Consider the following 22,718-nt stretch of genomic DNA (forward strand, 5'->3'; position numbering starts at 1 on the left):
GTGGGCTGCACACAGCAAGACTTCACTGAGAGCCAAGCTCAATTGCACTCAGCCAACCAAATATCATTTCCAAAGAATACGTGCAGAGAGCCTTGTTAGCTACGAGGTATCACTCTACACCAGTTACTGAGCCTAGCGTCACATAATACATAAGAACCTCTCCCTCTATAGTGCTCACATGGGGAAAGGGTGAGTCAACAAGATGGGAGATTAAAATATTAGGCACGAGATTAATGCTGAGCCCTTTGCAGCAAAATCAACACTGCCATCGGGCTGTGGGCTGACGAGTACCCAGGGCAAGAAAACCACATGCAAGAGAAGGTCAAACATTCCCCAAATGCAGAGCTGCTCTAAGGACTCTACCCCCCAATCCCGAGGGGAGGGGAGCAGTCAGCAGAATCTGGCTGGCTTCTGTTCCTAGGCTGCTTGTGGCACTCATTTTGCTTTTTACAAGAGCAGTGTCACTTGGTGGTTAAGAGCAGATGGTGGCACCAGGCACCCTGGGTGTGAAGCCCTCTTCTGCCACTTTCGAGCTGTATGACTTGGACGAGTTATTTAACCTGCTGTGTCTCTGGTTCCTCAGTCATAAAGTGGGGCAGCTATACACCCACCTCATAAGGTTATTGGGGTAGATAAATGAGTTAATTATGTGCCTCGTAAATAGAAATTGCTCATAACTGTCAGCTATTATAATCTATTATTAGACTCCAACGTGAAATTAAGAACAAATCTGAAAAGATTTATGAAAGCTAGTCAGTTTGAGTCTAGCCCACCTGAAATGGATTGTCCATTAAACACGGCAACTGGCTCTCAACTCCTGTGGAATTTGAAGATCGGCACTAATACAACCGCTAAGACAACAGTATTCTCTCAGCTTGAAGAGATGTCTCCAGGGTTCATTTGCATAGCTTTAAAATTTGGGGAGAAATGGAGACATCCCACCACGACCTCCTGCTCAAACTGAATTATATTCAGCCTTGAGAAGGCCATGGTCATGTGACACAAGGAAGAAGGATGGAGGCCACACCTTTGGAACACATACCCACCTTTCTCACCACAAAGCTTATATTGTGCAGAACCGATTTGGGGCTGCCACGTTGCTCCTGGGCACTGGTGACTCCCTGACCTGATGGACTCAAACTGTATGCCTCTGGCCTCTGTTTCTTAAGAAGACGCTTCTTCTGGTTCTGCACTGTCTTTAGGTCACTTTTCCCCCTGGTTTCTTGCTCCCATGTCAAGGTGGCATTTGCTAAAAGCCAAGACTGTATCTGGCTCTTCTTTTAGCTTTTAGCTATGAGAATTTTCTAAGAATAAAGAAACAAAATTAACTTGGCAGACGTCATCCATTTGCAAGAATCATCCCAGTATGTCTTCTAATGACCCCAAATCATAATCTTGGGAATTCTACCTGGGACATCCGAGAAAGGTCTGAAGACATTCCCCCAGGAGAAGCTGCAGCAAAAATATTCTATTAGCTCATACTATGCAGAACGGATGCCTTTTTAACCACAAGGCCTATCTGGGTCACCCACATTGGAGAATGCTGATCCCAGCTACAATTTACCCTTATGCCCAAGATGGCCAGCTTTTGCCAGTCTTTGGGTGGTTGGCTTCACTGCTTGACACTAATGCTTATGAAACCAAGGTCACATGTTCTGTCTCTGCTGTGTCTTCTTCCTAAGTCCCCACTCAGCTCAGTTCAACAGAACACCTGCCAAGTGCCTACTCTGTGCCAGATTCTGGGGTAAATGACAGAAATGCAAATATTAGTCATAAGGCATGCTTCCTGTCCTTGAAGAGACTGCAGTCCAGGCGGAGATGGGCACATGCACAGATCATTTCAGTGAAATGTGACAGGGACAAAGCCCTGTAACTGCCGGGGATGGGACACTTGGCTCCGCATCCTGGAGGCCCATGTAATTGATGCCTGAGCTGAGTCTGTACAGCGCTGTACAGGCAAAGATGAGGGAGGGGTTAGGGGAGGAGAGCTTTCTAGTAGAGGGCACAGTATGAGCAAAAACAGGCAATAGCATGGTTTGGGGGGATGAGAGGTATAAGACGAGAAGTTCAGTATAACCGAGGGCCAGAGCTCAAGGTAGGAAGGGGATAAGAAATGAAGTGGAGACATAACTGAGGACGTGCTGATGGAGGACTCAGGCTCAGCCCTGGAGAGCGAAGGACAAGGATTTCAAGCAGGTTAATGTCAGTGATCAGACAAATATTTTAAAGCTCAATTAACAGTGCAATATGTATTTGAAAAGGACAGCATTGGAAAAAGACAATTGGTTCTTCAGTCACTGTGATAGTTCAGATGAGAGACTATGAAGTCTTGAATGAAGGTGATGACACTAGGGACAGAGTGGAGGTTGTGGAGTCAAGAAATAGCATTGTTCCTCTAGTCTAAGATATTGGGTATCGTTAGACAATTAATGTCATGAGGTTAACTCTGTGTTTTGTTCAAAATGTAATAACTCAACAGTGCACCTTCCAATCCAATCTCATAAATGGTGCCTCTTAAAATTGAAGGAATACAGTGATCAGGGGGTGAGTCAACAGGATTCTTTTTTTTTTTTTTAACTATTATTTGTGTCATTCTTTTTTTGTTTCTTTAAATTTTTGGCCACATTGGGTCTTTGTTGCTGTGTGCGGGCTTTCTCTAGTTGTGTCGAGTGGGGGCCACTCTTCGTTGCAGTGCGCAGGCTTCTCATTGTAGTGGTTTCTCTTGTTGCGGAGCACAGGCTCTAGGCACATGGGCTTCAGTAGTTGTGGCACACTGGCTCAGAAGTTGTGGCTCAAGGGCTCTAGAGCGCAGGCTCAGTAGCTGCTGTGCACGGGATAAGTTGCTCTGCGGCATGTGGGATCTTCCCGGACTAGGGCTCGAACCCGTGTCCCCTGCATTGGCAGGAGGATTCTTAACTACTGCACCACCAGGGAAGTCCCAACAGGATTCTTGATTGGTTAAATGTGGATGGTAAGGGAGAAAAGGGATACAGGCACCTAGGATGCTTAAAATGACATCCACATTTCAGACGTGAGTAAATAAGATCTTCCAATCAATTCACAGAGGTCTGAACGCACTGTTCTCTTGACTGAAATGTGCTTCTCCTTTTCCTTTCCTTGCCTCAACTTCAAAACCACTTTATCTGCCCTTCCTACACATCACTTTCACCCTTACTATATATAGCAATTACTGGGATACCTGGTCCTGTACTAGACTGGAGGCTCTTAAGAGTAAAGACTCTCTTCCTTATATTTACATTTTCCACAGTGCCTTGCATATAGGAAGCATACAGTAAATCTTTTTTTTAATTGAGATATAGTTGATTTACAATATCAGTCTCACATACACAACATAGTGATTCAAAGTTTTTATAGATTATACTCCATTTAAAGTTATTATAAAATATTGGCTATATTCCTGTGCTGTACAATATATCCTCGTAGCTTATTTATTTTATACATAACAGTTTGTACCGCTTAATCCCCTGTTCCTATCGTGCCCCTTCCCCTTCCCTCTTCCCACTGGTAACCACTAGTTTGTTCTTTATATCTGTGAGTTTGTTTCCTTTTTGTTATATTCAGGGTATTTTGCTTTACTTTTTTAGACTTCACATATACATGATATCATTCAGTATTTGTCTTTCTTTGTCTGACTTATTTCACTTAGCATAATGCCCTCCAAGTCCATCCACGTTCATACAAATGGCAACATTTCATTCTTTTTGTGTCTGAGTAATATTCTATTGTGTATATGTACCACCATCTTCCTTATCCATTCATCTCTCAACGGACACTTAGGTTCCTTCCGTATCTTGGCTTTTGTAAATAATGCTGCTATGAACATTGTGGTGCATGTATCTTTTCAAATTAGTGTTCTGTTTTCTTCAGATATATACCCCAGAGAGTAATTGTTGGGTCATATGGTAGTTCTATTTTTAGTTTTTTGAGGAACCTCCACAGTGTTGTTTTCCATAGTGACTGCACAAATTTACCTTCTACCAACAGTATACGAGGGTTCTCTTTTTTCCACATCCTCCCCGACATTTGTAATTTGTGTTCTTTTTGATGATAGACATTCTGGCAGGTGTGAGGTGATATCTCATTGTGGTTTTGATTTGTATTTCCCTGATGATTAGCGATGTTGAGCATCTTTTCATGTGCCTGTTGGCATCTGCATTTCCTCTTTGGAAAAATTTCTGTTCAGTTCTTTTGCCCATTTCTAATTGGGTTGTTTTTGATGTTGAGTTGTATGAGCTGTTTATATATGTTGGATATTAACCCCTTATCAGTCATATCATTTGCAAATATTTTCTCCCATTCAGTAGGTTGTCTTTTCGTTTTGCCAATGCTTTCCTTTGCTGTGCTACTGTCAATTTCTCCCTTTATATCTGTTAATATTTGCTTTATGTATTTAAGTGGGTCCTATGTTGAGTGCATATGTATTTATAATTGTTATATTTTCTTCTTGGATCGATCCTTTGATCATTATGTAATGCCTTTGTTTCTTGTAACAGTCTTTGTTTTAAAGTCTATTTTTTCTGATATAAGTATTTCTACTCCAGCTTTCTTTCGATTTCCATCTGCATGGAATGCCTTTTCCATCCCCTCACTTTCAATCTGTGTGTGTCTTTAGATCTGAAGTGAGTCTCTTGCAGGCAGCATGTATATCGGTTTTGTTTTCATATCTATTCAGCCACTCTATGTCTTTTGGTTGGAGCATTTAGTCTATTTACATTTAAAGTAATAATGGGTAGTTATTGTCATTCTGTTAATTGTCTTGGGGTTGTTTTTGTAGTTCTTTTTTGTTCTTTTCTTCTTTTGCTCTCTTCCTTTGTGACTTGATGACTATCTTTAGTGTTACGTTTGGATTCCTTTCTTTTTTGTGTGTGTGTTTATCTATTATAAATGTATGGTTTGTGGTTACCATGAGGTTTATATATAGCAATCTATACATATATATACACGATTACTTTAAGTTGCTGATCTCCTAATTTCAAATGCATTTTAACAACCCTGAGTTTTTACTCTCTTCCCCCACAGGTACTGTTTTTCCATATTTTACATCAATTGGTTTTGTTATCCCTTAACTATATACTGTGGATTTAGATGATTTTACTACTTTTGTCTTTTAACCTTCCTACCAATTTTATACATAGTTGATTAACTACCTTTACTGTATATTTGCCCTTACTGATAAACTTTTTCCTTTTGTGATTTTCATGTTTCTAGTTGTGTTCTTTTCTTTCTAGCTTAGAGAAGTCCCTTTAACATTTCTTGTAAAGCTGGTTTGATGGTTCTGAACTCTTTTAGCTTTTGCTTGTCTGTAAAGTTTTGAACTCTCCATCAAATCTGAATGAGAGTCGTGTGGTGTAGAGGATTCTTGGTTGTAGTTTTTCCCCTTTCATCACTTTAAATATATCGTGCCACTCCCTTCTGACCTGCAGAGTTTCTGCTGAAGTCAGCTGATAGCCTTATGGGAGTTTCCTTGTATGTAACTTGTTGCTTTCCCTTGCTGCTTTTAATAGTCTCTCTTTACCTTTAATTTTTGCCATTTTAATTACAATGTGTCTTTGTGTGGTTCTCTTTGTGTTGATCCTGTTTGGGACTCACACAGTAAATCTTTGATGAATGAATAAATTAATAAATAAAATGACTAAATGAGTGTATAAATATGGTGTCTCCCCCCGCCACCGTCTTCATCACTTCTGTCACCACACACATCCTAGGACAAACTAGGTAGGCAAAGGGGAGATGGTTCAGTGCAAACTGAACTCCACTCCTGGAACAAGTTAAGAGTTATGGCTTGGAGAAAGAGTTGAGGGTCAGGAACATAATCTCCCTGGGTGGAGACTCCATCTCATTTTTACTAAAAGGGCAGGCCACCTATAATACTCTGCCTATATCCTGCTTGATGCATATTTGTGTATCCAACACTGAATGGAGGGTCTTCTCCCAACACCCACCAAACCAGTGACCCAGCCCTCCAATGGGTTGACACAGCCTCCCCTTATCTGGGAATTTTCCTGCCCCAAAATGAGAACTTTCTTCCCTGCTCACCCAGTGTTAGTTATACCTTCATTCTCCTTAGAGAGACATTGGCTTCCGCTGCTGCTTTGACCGAGAAAGGTAAGATTGCAATTGAAAACTCCATTACATTAAACATGGCAATCACACTAAATGCCTGAAGAACAAAAGAGAGGTATAGAATTCAGGATGGGATGTTGCCTTGGCTTTGAACCATTAAGTCCATGGGGATTAAATTTCCTGAGATGAGAAACAGTAGCACAGTTGGGATTCTCAGAGGAAAAATTTTCTCATTTCATGGCTCAGAAATCATGGGTTGGCAAATTGAAGGTATTAACATCTTAAACTATTTTGCGTTTGGATTTTCACCAAAATGGTGGGAAACTTATCCCCTTATCTCTGTCAATCCAGAGGATAAGGTCTGAAAAGGGCCTCTAATTGAGGGCCTTTGGAAATCTCCATCCATACCATATCCTTATTTGGCCTAGACCATTCATTCAAAAACCTATGCAGGGCTTCCCTGGTGGCGCAGTGGTTGAGAGTCCGCCTGCCGATGCAGGGGACACGGGTTCGTGCCCTGGTCCGGGAAGATCCCACATGCCACGGAGAGGCTGGGCCCGTGAGCCATGGCCACTGAGCCTGAGTGTCCGGAGCCTGTGCTCTGCAACGGGAGAGGCCACACAGTGAGAGGGTCGCGTACCGTGAAAAAAAAAAACCAAAAAAACCCTATGCAGGTTTTTCCTAAATTATCCCCTTCTCTCTGTTGCTTCAGAGGCATCTAACCCTTCAGAGATAGAGCATCCTTTTACATACCACACAGAGACCAGTGTTGAAGGTGGAAGCTCCCTAGAATTATGTCCCTGGCCCAGGCTGGTTGCTGGTTCTCCTGCCCTCAGGGTCTGGCCTCCATGCCCTGCCTCCACACACACATAAGGGACCAATTTGAGAGCCTTGGTTCCACTGTCATTTCCAAAACAATGAACAATGACCCCCCTTCACTAGGGCCTTCCCCACTGAGCCCTGCCTGGCGGTTGGATAATATCATATAGCCTCAATGAAGACAAGTTTCCTTGCTCTGTGGGTGCCCCACAGGGGGCATGATCTCATCTCTCAGCTTTCATCTTCTCATCTGTCCTTGTAATTAGCAGCCTCTCCCTAACCACCCATCTAAGAAATTAAAAACACAACTTCCATCGACGAATCTGGAGTGATCCTTCCTGCTGTTGAATGGGCTCCATGGACAGGGCCCCCAGGCTTCAACTAATCCTAGGTAGTTCATTAAGAGGATGATGAAAGATGCTCCCTTCATCACATCTGGTCCAAAATACATCCCCAAAGAGAATTCAGCTCCCCCAGGTCCTAGAGCATTATCTTGGCTCAGGAAACCCAGGCCCTGGCTAGCAGAGCCCCCGGGCTGCCTGATGTGACAGCTCCTCAGGGCTGACCTCCTACTCATGTGGCTCTGGCAGAGCAGGAGACTGAAAGGGATTCTTAGGCCAAAGAAATACGAGCCTCGCATTCAGGGAATTTGTTCTTGGTCTAGATTTCTTCTAAATCATCGTTTTAAAAAATATTAACAATGTGCACTCAATTTGGTTTCAAATTAATTTGCTTGGTGTGTTCTGGGAAAAAAATTATTTTTTGGTTTGGGGTGGTAGACAGCAGCCACTATAATCCAGTAGCATTCATTCTGTACATCAACCATTGCTGTTCATTTTGGCTTTCGGTTCATGGCTATGTTCAAGTCCCCAGAGTGTGTGAGAGAAAAATGTGTGTGAAGAAACTAAGAAAATTAAAGTATCTCCCAAAGAAACACGGGGCAGTAATTGGATTGACAGCGCCACAACGAATGCCCCAGAGGAGGATCCTGCCTTCTCAAACGTCCCTCCACCCTCCCCTCCAGATCCCTGATTTTTGGTGCAATTCTTTTCTGGTGAGCATACCTCTCCTTTTTAATTTCATTCTCTCTCTCTCTTTTTCTTGCCTTTACGTTCTTTCTTCCAACCACTTGCCCTTCAGACGCTGCTTTAATATCTGAAATGTTTGTTTCTTTATTTCAGTCAGGGGCCATTTCCTCTCTAGCTCAGGTCCTGAGCCCCTCACGTTCACTCCAATCCTCCTTCTGAGGCTTTCAGCCTGAATATGCCTGGCCTGGGTGAGCATAAGGCTAATGAGAACAGCAGCAACTTATACAGCATTTACCGCATTCGAGGTGCTGACCGAGTGCTTTGTGGAAGACAACGTCCATCCTCATTACGATAGGGACTGTCATCACCCCATTTACAGATAATAAAACCGAGACAAGAGAGGTTCCGTGAATTGCTGTAAGTCATAGCTAGCAAGTGTGGAGTCGGGCTTTAAACAAGGGGGGCCCTGATCCGGACACCACACTGCCTCTCCCAGTACTGACACCCCTCCAACCCGGAGAACTTTCACCAACTCTCTTCTTGGCGTATATATGGATAAATAAGAATAAAATAGCCAAGGGCTCCTTTGGTTTCCATGTCCAAATGAAAAATTGTGTTCCAGCATTAACTACTACCCCTGCCCTGCTGTAGACTGAATAAGAGTTGCTACTAAGCTCTCCTCGGCTCCCAGTCAGCTCAAGTACTTGTTTTAGAAGTCAGGGTGGAATTCTGCTGTTTTCTGGCTCACCGTGATTGGGTGTTCTGATGCCAGTGCCAGAGGAGCTACCCACCTGGCACTTGCAGAGTTGGGTACAGAAGAGGCCAGCTCTAAAGAGGTGCTTACCACTGGGGCAGCGAGCTTTCATCTCAGGAGGATGTGGCAGGTGAATGTCAGTACAATGGCTACGGTGGATGCAATGGGGGCCAGCGTTGAGTTTCCACTTTGGACAAATCCAGCTTTTTCCAGTAATCTCCTTTCCCTCTTCCTTATATCTGTGAAATAGAAGCAGTCCACGGTGGTCTTATTTTGCTTGTCAAGCACCAGCATTAAGAAACGTATTACTCAATGGAATACTCCTCAGCCATAAAAATGAATGAAATATTGCCATTTGCAGCAACAAGGGTGGACCTAGAGATTATCATACTAAGTGAAGTAAGTCAGACAGAGAAAGACAAATATCATATGATAGCACTTATATGTGGAATCTAAAAAAGTAATACAAATGAACTTATCTAGGAAACAGAAAGAGACTCACAGACATAGAGAACAAAGTATAGATACCGAAGGGGAAGGGGCAGGGGGAGGGATAAATTAGGAGTCTAGGATTAACAGATAACACACTACTATATATAAAATAGATAAACAACAAGGATTTACTGTAGAGCACAGGGAACTATACTCAATACCTTGTAACCTATAATGGAAAAGAATCTGAAAAAGAACATGTATATATTATATACATACATATATAATATATATATGTATAATTGAATCACTTTACTGTACACCTGAAACTAATACAACATTGTAAACCAACTACACTTCAATTTAAAAAAAAAGAAACATATTACTCCTGCCCTGTTCTCCTGCAAATGAGTGTTAAGGGCTCCTGTTGTGAAGTTTAAATGGGAGGAAGCACAGACAGCCCAGAGCACAATGCCAGCATGTACTGGGGGTTCAGTACATGTCAGCTGCCATTGCTGGATGGTTTCCAAGGTCCCTCCTGATCTGATTCTCTGTGTGTCAGGAGTCATACACTCAGATGCCTACAGGGGTCAGGCAAGTAAGGTAAATGAAGGGAGTGGGCAGAGAGCAATACCAGAGCGAGGATGTCCCAGGCTCACCAGACTATTTTGAAGTCTGAGATGTGGAATTTTATGAGACATCTCCCTACTCTTAAATGTTGGGAACTAATTGAAAAAGTTAAAGTACTGTAGGGGCCAAACAAAACACATATGCCAGCCTGAAAACTGCCAGATTGAGGCCCCTGCCCTTTGTCTCAGGAACAGCTGCAAAAACCCAAGAGCACATCTCCCTTCCGTAAGTCCAGATGAGGCCATGATTCCGCACCACTCACACATAAAATTCAAGCTTCCCTCCCCTGCTGTTTAAAGAGTCCTTAATGGGAATCCCAGCGTCCTCTGCAAAAACCCTTTCACATTAGCAACATGGTGTCACAGCCCTTCTCGCTGAGTGCTGCCTACAGACCAGGTGCTGGGCTGAACCCTGCACAGGCACACTCTCCCTCGGCTGCTCTCACCGCAGTGTGACACGGCAGAAGCCATCATTATGCCCTTCTGACAGTAGAGGAAAGGCTTAGCAGGTTAAGTGACTTGCCTCTTAAGAGGCTGGGATCCAAAGCATGCTGTCCACACGCTCTTCCCCTCAAGAACACCGGCCACCTCCTTCTCTCCACGCCCTGCTATCCTTCAGGGCCTGTCTAAAACGCCACCTCTGCCAGGAGGCTCATCTCTCACACCCATGGAGCTCCTCTCAGTTTGTTTTGTGGCATTTTACCCATTTTATCCTATAATTAATTCACATGTTCACTCATTCAGCACATTTTAACCTGATGTCTGCTATATGCCAGGGGCTGTGCTGGGTGTTGGGGAATATAGGGACAAACAGGGTCTCGGCTCTTCCAGTAGGGGCGATAGACAATAAAAACAAACAAGTAAATAAGATAATTACAAACTGTGTTGGGTGATATGAGAGAAATGAACAGGATGAAGTGATTAAGAGGTGAATGGGGACTGGACCTGCTTGAGACTGTGGTCAAGAAGGCCTCTTGAGGGCTTCCCTGGTGGCGCAGTGGTTGAGAGTTCGTGCTCCGGTCTGGGAAGATCCCACATGCCGCGGAGCGGCTGGGCCCGTGAGCCATGGCCGCTGAGCCTGCGCATCCGGAGCCTGTGCTCCGCGACGGGAGAGGCCACAGCAGTGAGAGGCCCGCATACCGCAAAAAAAAAAGAAGGCCTCCTGAGTCAGTGACATTGACTTCAGGAGACCCAAAGTCAAGACAAAGTCAGCATGAACATCTTAGCAGAAGACATTCCAGGCAGAGGGAACAGCAACGGCAGAGATCCTGAGGCACGAATGGGTGTGGATCTTGTTCTAAAAACAGAAAGTTTCTGTGGCTCAAGCTGAGGTATCAAGGCCTGGGATAAGATGTGATGAGGTCAGGAGGTCAGCAGGGGCCCGACTGTGCTGGATCTAATAGCCCATCGGAAGGAATCTGGACTTCATCCAAAAGACCTAAACTTGAAAAAACCTAAGTGTGATAAGAGGCCACTAAAGCTTGTTCAGCAGGGGAGAGACAAGATCTGACTGACATTCTTAAAGGGTCACTCTGGCTGCTGAGTGTATCATGTGTTTTAGGGGGAAGGAGGAAAGCAGGGGTTGCATCTAGAAGTTCTTGCCATAGGCTGGAAGGGAGAGGATATTGCTTGGACTAGGGTGACAGTAGAATGAAGAGAAGCAGAAAGATTCCAGATATATTCTAGAAGTAGAGCCAGCAAACTAATAGCTATTTTTGAGCTTAGTTAACTCATCCTCCCTCAATTTTAAAACTAGGGACACTTTTCCTAATTATTTTGTGTGACTCCCATGGCCTTGCACATAGTAGGAACTTGGTACGTATTTACTGAGTTAAACTGACTTGAATTAAATTGAGTTTTAAATTGAATGATGTCAAATGGAATCAAATTTAATCACATCAAATAAATTGTATTAAAGTGAGTTCAGTGTGTGAGGAAGTATTTCTGTGTCTTCAAAGAGGGTACAATAGGGCTGCCAGCATCCCAACCTGGGGGCACTTCCTTTGGCAGTCTCAAAAGCAGATTTTCTAAAGCCACTTCCTAAAATGTGGATACACAGCTTCGGGCGCAATTACATGCTGGTCTAAAAGTGTAATTGTGGATCCAGAGAGTTAGTTGTAACGGTGGTTCAAATCATTAACCGGTCAACCACCTGAGTCTGTCAGCAATTATGTAACTATTCCTGCAATTAGATTTGCATTTTTATTTGATTGAAATAGTCTTCATATCGTTTTTAAAACAAAACAGCTATATAAGCATTCTCTTATTTGCCCAAAGCACATCAAGTCAGTGAGACAGAGGCTGTTGCCGGCGAGGAGGGGACATGTGTGTAAGTGTTAGTGTGTGCGTGTGTCCATGTGGACATCTTCCCAGTCAAGGAAATAGGCTGAGCCAGCTCTTCTCCTGCTCGTAATGCTTTAGTGGACTATTTTTGTGAAAGGTAACTGGCCAGTACAAGGATTCACTGACCTCAGTATGGCTAAACCATATGTCACTCACCTGCTGAGCCCTTGGGTTCAGCAGAAGAGATGCCTGGGTCTATTCTAAAATCTCTGTAATTTTTTGAAAAGCCTACAGATCAGCTCGGGGGTCGCTTCAGCCAACTTCCAGAATGCCCGGCCCCAGGACCCTTAAGAACCCCTTAGAAGAGCACATTCTACAGGGTAAGTGGTTCTTTCAGCAACTGCTCATCCTACCTGGGATGGCGTTCGTAAAAGATTTCTCCCAGGTGTACATTTTAATCAGCTTGATGCAGGTCAGAAACTCATTCATCGTCTGAACTCGCTGATCTGTCACTGAAATTGCTGATCATAGAAAAGCTGAATTGAGCTTAGCCATAAACATCTGAAATCGAGGTACAAACAGTGTGTTCAGAGAATTGCTGAGTTGCAGTTGGCCTAAAAATCCAGGGATTGGAGTGTAAGTGTCAGGCCCGAGATTCTCAGCTGAATCCTTCCCTTGAGTTGTGGCTGACGTGCTCTGGGGGACACGACTGGGGTCAGGGCAGATGAGGCCAATGCGTGAATTGCCAGGATGCAAGGAAAGTGCTGGGGACTTTGCCAAACTGAAGAAGCATGCTCCCCTTCCCCAGGGTATTCAAATTCAAGTTGTATAACAACTGTACTGTTTGTGAGCTCAAAGTAAGGGCCCAGGCTTCAGGGCCAGGCCCTGGACACAAAGTCCGCTTCAGTGAGAGTGTGTGTGAAGTACAACAGCAGAGACCTGCCATTACCTGGATGGGGATGAATAGCACACACACGGATATCCCGATGAGAGCTGTGGGCCCCACAATGAAAAAGACGTACACCACACAGACAGCCATTAGGATAAGGATGGTGGCTGGCAAGGGACAAAACAAGGCAGCTTCAAACAAAGAATAACTATCACTTGATAGTATATTGAGCACCCGGAAAGAAAGCACATGGGTTCAGCCTTTGGAAGGGCCACCTAAACATTTCCTCAACTGAAGGCTTTCGGAAGGGCTGAGGGGGTCTGAGGAAGGAAGAGAAAAACTGACTTATAGGGGGAGAGAATTGTCAGAGGACCAACAGTGTGAGTTTCGTGGGTCTCATTTTAGTATGACTTTGGAGAGGCCTGTCTTTTAGAACTGAGAATCCCAATGAAGAAAGGCTTAAGTACCACCTGAGAACATGCCGGCGAGGTTGCCAGCTGCCTACCTGATAGCTCTATCTCCTTCTTCCTTATTAGTACAACCCTGCTTAATCAGGGCATCCATGGGCCCAGCAAAAGGACCACATTTCCCAGCCTTCTTTGTGGAAGCATGGTGACCATGTAATTATGTTAAGGGCAATGAGGTATAAGCCAAAGTGCTGAATGGAACTTTGGGGGTGAATTCTTACAGGGAGCCAACTCAACTTGGAAGTCTCCTTCCTCTTACCGGCTCTCTGAAACATGGTTGGGATGGCTGGACCTGCAGCTTCCATCCCGAACCATTATGGGAGCCACGTGCTAAGGTAGTGATGAAGAACAATAGAAAAGCCTGGAAGTCCCCACTCCAGCCCCGGATCATCCTCTTCCAGACTCCTTTTACACAGAGTGAAATAAATCCATCCTGTTTAATCCACTGTTTCGGGGGGTTTTCGGTTATATGCAACTGAATCTAATCGTAATTGATATAGAATATTTTGAACAAACTGAAAGAGCAAGTGTAAGAAAGAAACAAGTCTTTCCCCTTACCTCACACCACCTAGGGTTCCCTTGGCCAGGGAAATGCTCTTGTGTAAAGGGTGAAGATTTTATTGCTAAGGATTAAGGGCTTAAGAAAATGTCAACTCTGAAGTCCAACAGGCATGGTCTTTATTGGGACTTGGCATCCCAAATACTACACAGTTGGAATCATCAGATCCATTAGTCAATCAATTTTATTAAATGCCGTAGTGTTCTCTGTACTGCTTCAGTGTCCTGACTGACGGTCAAAGGGATTGGATGAGGTCACCCCTAAGCCCTGTTCCAACTGGAACAGGGAAGCCTTTCCAAATTCTCCAGCTTGAATGGAGCTCTCCTTTCTCTGAATTCTTCTGGTATTTTGAGTCTCCACCACTTCACTAAGCAAGGAGATGGGACATGATGGGCAGGATATTGACAACCAAAAGTGGGGCAGATATTCCATCCAGGAAACACATCTCACACATATTCAGAAAACTCGGAATTTAGTTTCTTAAAGTTAAACTCCTTCTGGACCAACTTACCTCACCAACAGAGATGTGTGTCAGCGTCTTGAATGACACCAGGTTTTCGAAAACCAGGGTGGAGATGGCCACCTTCAACCAGATCACTGTGTGGTAATTTATGGCCCAGGCAAGGGCCCAAAAGAAAACTTTGGTAAACTCGGTGATGAAAAGGGCTGTGCACAGGCTGATGCCAACCCAGACCTTCCTGGAGATGCTCTGGGTCGGCTGGAGGATTTGGTGAATGAGAATCATCTGTAAAACAGCGCGGTGAAGAGAGAAGAGTGCTGCTGGGGGTCAAGGTAGGTACAGGAGGCCTCAGATAATGTCAGCAAGCTGACTTTATGAGGCAAACTTTTTAATTAATTTCAGTGGCTGCTGCTGTGCTTGACAAAAAGGATTAGCTTTATGAAAATTCACCCCCAAGGAGCGCAAAGATAACAACAACGTACTAAACCCACCAGCTCGTAGAGAAAGTAACTAAAGACATTCTTTGTCAGTCTGGGGACCTGGGAGACAAGGCAGAAGAAGGGCCAGTGCGCTCACCGGCCCTATGGCTGCCGTGATAATGCACAGGATATTGGCCACAATATCCATCAAAACATGCGTCCTCTGGAATTTCCAGACCACTCGGCCCAGAGAGGCTTTCTCAGGACCCATCTTTTCTACCTCTTCATCCCAAAGAATTCGAAATCTGTGATGAAAGAACAGGAAGAAGGAAAAAGGTTTACATTACCACTTGCTGGTCAAAGCTACTCTGATGGAAAAAAGTTTGCAAGAATTCTTAGCACAACCCCCATGCCTGGCAGCGGTGGATTCAGAAGAATAGCATTTGTTTTTCCTTCTTCTTTTGGAGGGTGGATGGGACATAAGCGAGGCAGCGGGCAGAGCCCTGACACAGCACAAGCTGGTATCTGGCATTTGGGCTCTTTCCGGGCCTTGATTTCCTCCTCCTGCCTGCCTCTGGCACAATACTGGTTGTGATAAAAACACTGAGGCAACAGAGAAACCAAGAAAAAAATCTTCTCCAGGGCAAGGAGGAGTTTGTCCGTTTCAAAGATCTGAAAGGAGGCCAGTGTGACAGGCGTGTGGGGACACGGGGAGGCAAGGCAGGGCCAGATCTCATGGGATCTCACGGTCCTCACGAAGGAGATTAGATTGCAAAGGAAGCCACTGCAGGCTTTTAAGCCAACATGACAAGATCATTTTACATATCTAAAAGAACATCTGGCTGCTGTGAGAGTAGTGGGTTATGGGGGTGGGGAGCAAAGATGGAAGCAGGGAGACCACAGTGGGAGACCATCGGCATCCGGGTGGGAGGTGGCAGTGGCTTGACACTGGATTTAGAGAAAGGTGGTCAGGGGAGACAACAGGACTTACTGATGAATTAGATGTGGGAGAAAAGGAGAAGGGGGATGAGGGGCCCCAGTTTTCTGACGACTAACTTTGGGAATAGAGTTCACAGAAATGGGGAAAGGGGGAAGAGGGAACATCGCCAGGTGGGGCTGAAGATCAAGAATGCAGCTTTAGGGCTTCCCTGGTGGCTCAGTGGTTGAGAGTCCGCCTGCCGATGCAGGGGACGCGGGTTCGTGTCCCGGTCTGGGAAGATCGCACATGCCGCGGAGCGGCTGGGCCCGTGAGCCATGGCCGCTGAGCCTGCGCGTCTGGAGCCTGTGCTCCGCAACGGGAGCAGCCACAACGGTGAAAGGCCCGCGTACCGTAAAACAAACAAAACAAAAACAAAAACAAAAGAACAAAAAAAAGAATGCAGCTTTAGATATAGGATGCTTGTGAATCGTCCAAGTCCAGTCGGATGCTGGGTGTATGAACTCAGAGTCTGGAGGAGAGGCATGGACTGAAGACAGTGTGTTATTAAGGTTGTCAACATGTGTTTGGTGGGTCAGCCTTTGGAGGAGAACATTAGCACAGAAGGGAAGAGGATCTAAGTTGATGTTGGGTAGATGGAAGGCAACATTAAAAACCGACAGAGAGGTAGAAGGAAAACCTGGTCCGCAGGCACTGGTCCAGCCCCTTTCTCTCCGTGCTCCCTGGCAACTTTCTCCAGACTATAGATTTTGGAAACTACTACTGACAGAGATTTCTGCAGGACACAGATGAGGGGATGCACAATTGTAGGAGCAATTGCAAGAGCATGATTATAACTCCCAGCCCTTCAAGCATATGAGGTCAAAGAGAAGGAGAATTCCAGAAGAAAGAAATGCAGAGAGAGGGCGATGAGGTCTTCCCCATTGTTTAAGACATGAACCTTGAAGTTCAATGCAGCCGTTAGAAAGAATGAAGTTGAGGTTCTGGGCTGTGGAAAAATCTTCATAAACTCTTCACTGAAAATAGCAAAATGGTTAACCATGAGATAGTATGCTTCAGTTTTTGTTCAAAGAAAAAAAGATGACCTGTGAGTAAGGAGGAAGAAGAAGAGGTATTGATCTGCAGAAGATGGTAACACAGGGTGTGTTTAATCTGAGTAGAAAAAATCCAGGACAGATGCACGCCAGCATTTAACAGTGCTGACCTCTGGGGAGTGGGGCTGGCGTACGGTGGGGATATTTCCACTGCTTAAACTTCTGTTACTTTAACATTTCTATAATGAATCTGAATTAGGTTGAATCAATGAAATACATGTTTTTGCAAGTCAAAATTGTCAAATATTGGCAGTTTTCATTTGGTTCAACCTAAACATAGTTTGTAATATAAAAGCTCACAATATTCTGTAATAGCCTAAATGGGAAAAGAATTTGAAAAAGAATAGATACATGTATATGTATAACTGAATCACTTTGCTGTAACACCTGAAACTAACACAACATTGTTAATCAACTATACTCCAATATAAAATAAAAAATTTCTTTAAAAGTCCAATGACAATTTTTAAAGGGAAATACAACACCATGCCTGGAAGCAGCCCAGGTGGTGTCCATCCAGCACAGAGCGAAGTGAGATCCCGGCCACTCTTGCCCCGATGCGGTGCTCCTACAAAATAGCCGATGGCCCTGCCAGAATGGTCCTGAAGCCTCAGGCTCTCAAGAAGTCCATTCTCCCTACCAAACCTCCCCAGTACTCACCTCCCCAGAGACTAGGCCAGGAAGGTCAGTCAGCCCAGCCCTCATCTCAGAGATAAGCCATGAGAACAGCCACCAAACCAGTGGGTGCTGATTTCCGCAAAGGGAAATGGGAGCACACACCAGGACTCACGGGTCCCTTCCCAAAGTGGGCTCCTCTCTAGATGTGACCCAGACAAATCCTGGTACCTTTTGCCATTGATGTCGAATAAGTCATACGGTGACAGTGGGAGCAGGGTGTCCACAGTTAGCGTGTGCTTGTAGCCTCTCATCATCACTGGCGTGAGCCAAGAGAATGTGGGAAAGGAGAGCAGCCCTGCGTCATCCACAGGGTTGGGTGCCAGCCTAAAACAAGCGAAACACTCGGTGTTCCAGGTTGTTGGGGTCATTGCCTTGAGTCCCCGGCTGGAATTCTTAACCACGGTGCTAACCACAGCCACGCTCAGACCTGTGACTCACATCATCAGCCCCATGAGCAGCAGTGTGCTGCGCCAGCTCCTACCCGCTTGCAAGGGCTGATTGTTCGATTTTTAGGAATTCTGCAAGTCAGTTCTTAAACACAGCCTATATTAAAAATTAAATTACATAAATGTAAGTAAATTATCTTAAAGATAAAGGCAATCAATACTCAAAACTCATAGCTTCCAAGATTATTTTACTAGATTTTACTCGTATTTGTTCTTTAGATTATATAAGTCTGTGGTGTCTGTGGTGGAAATACCATACAGGATAGGGCTCTATTACCGTACATCTGTTCCCAAATTTGCGCTCAGTGACATCACGTTGAAATCAGCCATGGTAGGAGAATTTACACCAAAAAAGTGATAAATGCTATGAACCAGGGAATTTTTTAGTGAGCCAGTTGTTGAATATTTACCAGTGACCACCCCATGGGAAAGAGGGTACCTGCTCCATTTGACATGAGGAAATGGAGACCCAGTAGCTGATCATCAGAGGAGTTGGTTGCCTGGCTTTTGCTCTCAGGAGGATGGGGAGGGTCAGAGTACAGTGTGCCAAAGTAGAGGTGAGGCTGTCCAAGGAGGCAAGAGCTAGAGGCAAACTCATGGTTTATTGTGAGGATTAATACATGTAAGCTGTTACATAAATATTAGCTGGCAGATAAATAAGGAGGACAGGGGAGGTAAAAGGAGGGAGAAAGGAGAAAGGGAAGTAGAGGAGGAAGAAGAAAAGGAAGAAACAATGAAGAAGGAGGAAGAGATATGTTTCTGCCCTTGAGGAACTAGCCATCTAAGATGGAATAAGAGTCAGAGACACAAGAGTGTTATCTACTAATTGCTGAGTGTTTGTTATATTCCAGGCCCTGAAAGAGCTTGGTATTTGTAGCAGATGCTGTCAAGATGCCCTGAGTCGCAGTCCCTGGTGGCGCAGTGGTTAAGAATCTTTGTCACATCCACCTCCGATCTCAGATGTGGAGGACAGCGCTGTGCAGCTCAGGCTCAGGCTGACAGCATCCCATCTCACAGGTATCCTGTACCTCTTTTCATTACTGGGTTTGGGGTCTTCTCAGAGCATAAGTGCAGCCCAGAATTACAAGGGGCTAATGTCCCCAAGAAGAAAACCTAACTAATGGAGTACAGGAGCCCACGGACAAATGCCCCCACCGCTCATCCTATGGGTGGAAAATTGTACACTTCTCGGGGGGACCTAGTAGAATCCAGTCCCCATGTCTACAGCAGTGACACTGATGACACACCCCATGTTCTCCTTCCCTGCCTCACTCTCCCTAAATCTTCCCTCCTGCTTCTTGAAATCACCTCCCAAATAAGCTACCTGCATCCAAGTTTTTGATTCAGGCTCTGCTTTTGGGAGAACCCAAGCTAAGATAATATTAATAAGGTACTATGTGCCTGGTGCATAGTAAATGTTTCCTAAAGGGTAACTTTAATGATGAAGTCATGCATCACCTCATATAATCCTAACAACAGCTCAGTGAGATAGGTAGTTGAGAAATATTATGATCCCATTTCATAGACAAGAACATCAAGGCAAAAAGAGGTTAGGGTACTTGCCCAAAATCTTATAGCTGGTCAGTGGTGAAGTAGGGATTCAAACCCAATGCTTGCTGACTCCAGGGTCCCATCATTCTCTTAAGCACTATCCCACATTTCCTCTCCACAAAGAAATTGTAAATTGAGGCAAAACGGTGGGTAGTTAGAGCCCTTCTGCATGGGGCTAAGGATGGTACACCAAGCCCTCACTTTTCAACCTTCACCTCTCACCTTAGAGGGCTCACAGGTGTATCTTTGGTCCATGGATTCTAGGAGAGAGCAGTGCTGTATCACCTCATTATAAAGATGCTACTTGGCCTTCTGCTGCTCAGAGGGCAGACTATAGGGCACTTCTCATGTAGAAAAGGCAGCTTTCTATAATGTTATAGTTAATGTAATGTTAAGAATACATATATATTATAATATGATGCTATAGTTAAGCATGTGAGCTTGGAAATCAGCCTGCCTGGGTTCTTATTCTGTGGTTCAAAACTGACCCAATTCTCTCTCCTCACCTGTATCCCAGACCCTTGGAGCTCCATCCTTCAAGACATTTCTCCACACCTTGAATCTGTGCTGACTTGTGACTTGCTTTGGCCAATAGAATGCTGTGAAAGAAATGGTGTACCGGTTCTGAGCCTGAGTCTCAAGAAGGCCTATATGCTTCATCTCATCCTCTTGGCCACCTACTGCATTACTACGTGATCGAGGGCAGGTTAGCTTGCTCGAAGTTCATAGCCCATGTGGCCCACCTTCCCCCAGCCAGTCAACCCCCAGAAGCATAACCATCTTGTTGACCAGCAGATGCATAAGAAAGCCTGGTCAAGACCAGATGAATCACCCAACTAGGCTTAGCCCAAGTTGCTGACCCACCCATAAAATTGTAAGCTAAATAAATGGCAATTGTTTCGGGCTACTAAATGTAGAGGCAGTTTGTTACAAAGCAAAATCTACCTGATTAAATTTGTGCAGGTTATTTAACCTTGCTCTGTCTCACTTACTCACCCATCAGATAAAGATAATCACAACACCTCCAGGGTGGTTGTGAAGAGTGAATGAGAAGATGTTTGTAAAGCATCTGAACAGGTCCTGGCACATGGAAAGCTCTCTTAAACATTTTTTATCGTCTCCCTTTCACCAAAGGACAGGAGGATTCATGAAGTGAATGGCCAATAAATGAAAAAAATGGATGGATGGATGGATGGATGGAAAGACAAAAGGACAAGCATATAGACCAGCAGCATGGGGAACAGGGTCAGGATCCACTCTCCTGATGGGCTGGAAATGATTCCTAGAAGTTCTGCCCAGGACCTCCCTCCAATCCTCCTCCTGGCTTACCTTGCATAGAGTCTCACTGGAATCATGGTCTTCAAGCTGGGGTCATATCTCTCTGAAAATGATCTCTGCTGGCTTCACCAGTCCAGATCAGAGATAAGGCAGGGGCCATCACCCACCATCTTGATGGCAGTCTAGAGCCCTGGGTTCCTGGCTTTGGGACCTTCACTCTACAGCAGAGAGATGAGGAGATGAGAAGATTCTCTGGAATGAGATCAGGCAGCCCCTACTCCACCCAGACCAGCTCCTTTTCTCTGACCACTCAGACCTGGTTTCACCAATCAACCCTCCACATTCATGGGAGAGCGTGGCCAGAGACCCCACAACTCCCTCAACTCCACTAAGAGCTTTCCTTATTAGCAAAGACATTCTGTTCCTCTTCTTTCCCATTTTGGGTTGACTGGGAACAGAAAAGCCTGTTACAGGTATTCTACCAGGAGCCAGCCCATGACCAAGACTGAGTCCCAGCCTGGCAAAAGAACCCCAAGATGGTGGATTTTTTGCCTTATTGTGACCCAGAATGAAGTTTGTCACACATACAAACCCTTTTTTTCCTCTCTGATTCTTTCAGATACCCAAGCTTGTGCATCCACGTTCCCATGTCCCCACACCCAAGGATCAGAGAACTTCAACGAGACCACCTCTCAGAACCAGGCATATCTGAACAAGCCCACATTCTCCCCACTTCTGTGACGACTGCCACAAAGGGAAACCAACAATCCAGGTAGAGAGGACACTTTTGGGAGTGCCCGTCCAGTCCACAAACCAACCACCCCATTCACCAATCACCTAAATGAAAAGAAAAAAGAATGATTCCTGAAGGTTTTCTAGTTCCAGTTCTTCCCTGATACACAGCTCTATTCTTGCCCTAGAGTTCTATGACATTCTGCTCCCCATATCCTATCAATAAATTCTCTTTTTTAACCTAAGTATACCAAGTTGGTTTCTGTCACTTGCAACCAGAAGCCTCACTATTATAAATACATGGGTCCCCATCTTATGAATTCTCTCTGGAATTTTTCATGGCTATAAACATAAAATAAACCAATTCCCATTGAGGTTTTAATGGCTGATAAACCTATGGCATGTCAGAATTAGAAATATCCTCAAATGCAATCTTTTATAAACTCCTCATTGAACAGGAGAGGAAACAAAGGCCCAGAGAGGCAAAGGGACTTACTCAAGAGTATATGTAGTAGTGACATCAGATTCATGGCTAAGACATACCTCATTTGTGCTTCCCTGATCCCTGTCCAACAAGAGCAATTTTGCAGGGGAATCCACAGAACGTCTGAGAAAACCTCAGTGTCCCTAGCAGGGCTGACAGAAGGTATTTCTCTCCCAAAGGCAGTTAGTAAAGACTGGAGGAGGTGACTACTACTTCAAATGCATATGAAAAGTCTAACAAAGAGATAGGAATCATTAAAAAGAACCAAAAAATCATGCTGGATCTGAAGAATACAACAAATAAAATGAAAACTGTAATAGAGAGTATCAACAGGAGGAAGAACCTGTAAGTTAGAAGACAAGAAATTTGAAATTATCCAGACAGAGGAGAACAAAGGAAAAAGAGTGAAGAAAGCATACATAATATATGGAATACCACCAAAGGAAACAATTTGCAAATTATTGGAGTTCCAGAAGGAGAAGAGAGGGAAAAGGGGCTAGAAAACTAATTTAAAGAAATAATGACTGAGAACTTCTCAAATACTAGAGATTTTGATATCCCACTTCATGAAGCTAATAGGTCACCAAGCAAACTGAATTTAAAGAGATCCTCTCTAAGACACATTTTAATAAAACTGTCAAAAATCAAATACAGAGAGAATCTAAAAAGCAGCAAGAGGAAAGAAGCTTGTTACG

The 22,718-nt window shown here is 44.4% G+C and overlaps 1 protein-coding gene across 1 annotated transcript in view; it reads right to left on the bottom strand.

Annotated features, from left to right (window-relative positions):
- Nucleotides 1-22,221, bottom strand: part of ABCC12 (ATP binding cassette subfamily C member 12) — a 60,888-nt gene extending 38,667 nt beyond the window's left edge. The window contains 9 exon segments of the mRNA XM_089902994.1: nucleotides 1,047-1,304; nucleotides 6,074-6,181; nucleotides 8,776-8,924; nucleotides 12,443-12,590; nucleotides 12,979-13,153; nucleotides 14,457-14,689; nucleotides 14,981-15,128; nucleotides 17,701-17,856; nucleotides 20,859-22,221. Of these exon segments, the coding sequence (XP_089759120.1) occupies nucleotides 1,047-1,304; nucleotides 6,074-6,181; nucleotides 8,776-8,924; nucleotides 12,443-12,590; nucleotides 12,979-13,153; nucleotides 14,457-14,689; nucleotides 14,981-15,128; nucleotides 17,701-17,856; nucleotides 20,859-20,977 (1,494 nt within the window). The 5' untranslated portion in view covers nucleotides 20,978-22,221.
- Between the last annotated feature and the right edge of the window lie 497 nt (nucleotides 22,222-22,718).

Source organism: Delphinapterus leucas, chromosome 20, assembly GCF_059928025.1.
Source record: "Delphinapterus leucas isolate spDelLeu-1000000601 "Yukka" chromosome 20, BTC_Dleu_Yukka2, whole genome shotgun sequence".
Taxonomy (NCBI): Eukaryota; Metazoa; Chordata; class Mammalia; order Artiodactyla; family Monodontidae; genus Delphinapterus; species Delphinapterus leucas.